This window comes from Stenella coeruleoalba, assembly GCF_951394435.1.
Source record: "Stenella coeruleoalba genome assembly, chromosome: 3".
In the NCBI taxonomy this organism is placed as follows: Eukaryota; Metazoa; Chordata; class Mammalia; order Artiodactyla; family Delphinidae; genus Stenella; species Stenella coeruleoalba.
Window position 1 is genome coordinate 89624145 of NC_137148.1, and position 4775 is coordinate 89628919.

Here is a 4775-nt window from a genome sequence, read left to right on the forward strand (position 1 = left end):
AAAAAGGAGGAGAGGAAGTAGAGAGGAGCCACGCAAATCCATTTCTACTTAGACCATTTTGTTACCTGCTAGAGTCTGTTTGGAGCTGACACCAGTTAGTTAAGTTCTGTGCGTAAGGAACAGCTTTGGGATGAGAGCCTGGAGCTTAAGCAAATGGATTCACAAGCCACAAAGTCTTAGGCTTAGTCCTTCATTTCACTCTTCTGATCTAGTTCCGCATATCTGGGAGTGAACTCAGGCTAGATGTTTCAGAGCCACAGTCCCAGGCTGGCACCATTAAGAACCTCAGAGGAGGTGGAGGGATGGGGAGAAAAAAATACCACTATCCAGAGACTTCCCTGGTGGCACAGTGGTTGGGAGTCCACCTGCCAGTGCAAGGGACACGGGTTCGATCCCTGGTCCAGGAAGATCCCACATGCCGCCGAGCAACTGGGCCCATGCACCGCAACTGCTGAGCCTGCTCTCTAGAGCCCACGAGCCACAACTACTGAGCCCATGTGCCACAACTACTGAAGCCCACGCCCCTGGATGCTGTGCTCCGACACGAGAGAAGCCACAGTAGTGAGAGGCGCGTGCACCTCAACGAAGAGTAGCCCCCGCTCGCGGCATGTTCACTTTGAGCAAAAGAACAACAGATCCTTCTGCAAAAGAGAGAGAAAGAAAGAAAACAGGCCCTCTTTCTTTAATCTAGCAGAAAAGAAGGAATTACCTCAGTGCATGCTCCTACTGGTATAAATAGCAGTATTAGGAAAAAAGCTTGTTTCTCCATGACTGAAAAACATTTAGGACACAGAACCTGGACTCCATCTCTTCTCTATTTCCCTGGTTACTTTAACACTGTGAGCTTTGGACTCCAGGGAGAAAGTCTAAAAATACTATAGCCTATTTGTTCAAAAGGTAACAAAGATTGAAGGGCCCTGCTTTTGCCTAAAGGGAAAAAAGGAATATAAAATCTTAATGTTTTCATTTTTGAACTCTAAACCAAAGTCAGACCTTGGAATACTCTTTATTTTTCTTTTTAATAGGCAATGTGAAGACGTGGTAACACAAATTCAAATGGCACAACAGGAAATATATTGAAAAGTTATTCTTCCTTCCAACCCTGCCCACCAGCACTCCAGTTCCCCTTCCCTGAGGCTATCTCTGATGGCAATTTCTTGTGGATCCTTCCAGAGATGATATTCTCTGCATATCGAAGTGTGTGTGTGTGTGTGTGTGTGTGTGTGTGTGTGTGTGTGTGTGTGTATTTATGCATGGGCACCTTCACAGAGCTCTGACTTGCTTCTTTTAACATGAATAGTTGCTTCCTATTCACACTCTCCTGCTCCTTGCTTTTCTTCACTTAAAAAGGTGTCTTGGGTTTCCCTGGTGGCGCAGTAGTTGAGAGTCTTCCTACCGATGCAGGGGACACGGGTTCGTGCCCCGGTCCGGGAAGATCCCACATGCCGCGGAGCGGCTGGGCCCGTGAGCCATGGCTGCTGAGCCTGCGCGTCCGGAGCCTGTGCTCCGCAACAAGAGAGGCCACAACAGTGAGAGGCCCGCGTACTGCAAAAGAAAAAAAAAAAAAAAGATGTCTTACTTGGGGAGGGCCGAGCAGTCGGACTGCCCGCTGAGATGAGCGCTTCACTGGGGCAGTCTCTGCATACCATGGGGAGATAGACGCTGCTGCCTTTGGGCTTGGTCCTCATAGCTCCAAAACGAAACAAGATCTCGATAAGCTCTATGAGCTGAAGTCCAAAGGGCATTAGATTATGAACCAGTTTGGCCCCTCAGCCCCAGTCAACCTGTCCAGTTTCTCATCATTAAAACCGGAACCAGCTAGCACCCCTCCACAAGGCTCCATGGCCAATAGCCCTACAGTGGTAAAGATCCCAGGCGCTACTGGGACGGTAGAGTGTCTCAGCCCTGAAAACAATCAGGTGTTGACCAAGAAGAAGTTACAAGACTTAGTAAGAGAAGTGGATCCTGATGAGCAATTGGATGAAGATGTGGAGGAGATGCTACTGCAGATTGCTGATGATTTTATCGAGAGTGTGGTGACAGCAGCCTACCAGCTTGCTCGGCATCGCAAGTCCAGCACCCTGGAGGTGAAAGATGTCCAGCTGCATCTAGAACGCCAGAGGAACATGTGGATCCCAGGGTTTGGCTCTGAAGAAATCCGACCCTACAAAAAAGCTTGCACCACAGAAGCTCACAGAGAAATGGCATTGATCTGGAAAACAACCAAGAAATAACATACGGAAAGGTCAGGGAATGGACAACAATGTATTTGGAGATACTTGAGCTGAGACCTTGGATTTTTTTTTTTAATGCTTTACAGAGAAGCATATATATATATTAACATCTTTATTGGGGTATAATTGCTTTAAAATGATGTGTTAGTTTCTGCTTTATAACAAAGTGAATCAGTTATACATATACATATGCTCCCATATCTCTTCCCTCTTGCATCTCCCTCCCTCCACCCTCCCTATCCCACCCCTCCAGGCAGTCACAAAGCACTGAGCTGATCTCCCTGTGCTATGTGGCTGCTTCCCACTAGCTATCTACCTTACGTTTGGTAGTGTATATATGTCCATGCCTCTCTCTCGCTTTGTCACAGCTCACCCTTCCCCCTCCCCATATCCTCAAGTCCGTTCTCTAGTAGGTCTGTGTCTTTATTCCTGTCTTACCCCTAGGTTCCTCATGACATTTTTTTCCCTTAAATTCCATATATATGTGTTAGCATACGGTATTTGTCTTTCTCTTTCTGACTTACTTCACTCTGTATTACAGACTCTAGGTCTATCCACCTCATTACAAATAGCTCAATTTCGTTTCTTTTTATGGCTGAGTAACATTCCATTGTATATATGTGCCACATCTTCTTCACCCATTCGTCCGATGATGGGCACTTAGGTTGTTTCCATCTCCGGGCTATTGTAAATAGAGCTGCAATGAACATTTTGGTACATGACTCTTTTTGAGTTTTGGTTTTCTCAGGGTATATGCCCAGTAGTGGGATTGCTGGGTCATATGGTAGTTCTATTTTTAGTTTTTTAAGGAACCTCCATACTGTTCTCCATAGTAGCTGAACCAATTCACATTCCCACCAGCAGTGCAAGAGGGTTTCCTTTTCTCCACACTCTCTCCAGCATTTATTGTTTGTAGATTTTTTGATGATGGCCATTCTGACTGGTGTGAGATGATATCTCATTGTAGTTTTGATTTGCATTTCTTTAATGATTAATGATGTTGAGCATTCTTTCATGTGTTTGTTGGCAATCTGTATATCTTCTTTGGAGAAATGTCTATTTAGGTCTTCTGCCCATTTTTGGATTGGGTTGTTTGTTTTTTTGTTATTGAGCTGCATGAGCTGCTTATAAATTTTGGAGATTAATCTTTTGTCAGTTGCTTAATTTGCAAATATTTTCTCCCATTCTGAGGGTTGTCTTTTGGTCTTGTTTATGGTTTCCTTTGCTGTTCAAAGCTTTAAAGTTTCATTAGGTCCCATTTGTTTATTTTTGTTTTTATTTCCATTTCCCTAGGAGGTGGGTCTAAAAGGGTCTTGCTGTGATTTACGTCATAGAGTGTTCTGCCTATGTTTTCCTCTAAGAGTTTGATGGTTTCTGGCCTTACATTTAGGTCTTTAATCCATTTTGAGCTTATTTTTGTGTATGGTGTTAGGGAGTGAGCTAATCTCATACTTTTACATGTACCTGTCCAGTTTTCCCAGCACCACTTATTGAAGAGGCTGTCCTTTCTCTACTGTACATTCCTGCCTCCTTTATCAAAGATAAGGTGACCATATGTGTATAGGTTTATCTCTGGGCTTTCTATCCTGTTCCATTGATCTATCTTTCGTTTTTGTGCCAGTACCATACTGTCTTGATTACTGTGGCTTTGTAGTATAGTCTGAAGTCCAGGAGCCTGATTCCTCCAGCTCCGTTTTTCATTCTCAAGATTGCTTTGGCTATTCGGGGTCTTTTGTGTTTCCATACAAATTGTGAAATTTTTTGTTCTAGTTCTGTGAAAAATGCCAGTGGAAGTTTGATAGGGATTGCATTGAATCTGTAGATTGCTTTGGGTAGTAGGTTCATTTTCACAATGTTGATTCTTCCAATCCAAGAACATAGTGTATCTCTCCATCTATTTGTATCATCTTTAATTTCTTTCATCAGTGTCTTATATTTTTCTGCATACAAGTCTTTTGTCTCCTTAGGTAGGTTTATTCCTAGATATTTTATTCTTTTTGTTGCAATGGTAGATGGGAGTGTTTTCTTGATTTCACTTTCAGATTTTTCATCATTAGTGTATAGGAATGCCAGAGATTTTTGTGCATTAATTTTGTATCCTGCAACTTTACCAAATTCATTGATTAGCTCTAGAAGTTTTCTGGTAGCATCTTTAGGATTCTCTATGTATAGTATCATGTCATCTGCAAGCAGTGACAGCTTTACTTCTTCTTTTCTGATTTGGATTCCTTTCATTTCCTTTTCTTCAGAGAAGCATATATTTTTTATTAACAGTGCAGCAATATCTATAATGACTGACAGGATCTGCCAAAAGAATAAATCCTCCTACCCCAGAAAAAAAAAAAGGTGTCTTAGAGACAATTTCATATTAGGATGTAGAGGCCAGTCTTCTTCATTTTAATATCTCTATAGAAGTGCATGGAGGTATGTATCATAATTTACTTAACCAGCTTCCTACTGGTGGGAACTTAGGCTCTTTTGATTCACTTGCTCCTACAATGTTGGAATGAATATTCTGCATATACCTTATGGTGTAAAATA

General features: G+C 42.5%; 1 protein-coding gene across 1 annotated transcript; it reads left to right on the forward strand.

The window, feature by feature from the left end:
• Positions 1-1468: 1468 nt before the first annotated feature.
• Positions 1469-2234, forward strand: LOC307183587 (transcription initiation factor TFIID subunit 12-like; the record flags this gene model as incomplete). Its single annotated transcript, XM_079916311.1, has 1 exon — positions 1469-2234. The coding sequence occupies exon 1, from the start codon at positions 1752-1754 to the stop codon at positions 2232-2234; it is 483 nt and encodes a 160-aa protein (XP_079772437.1). The 5' UTR covers positions 1469-1751.
• Positions 2235-4775: the final 2541 nt, after the last annotated feature.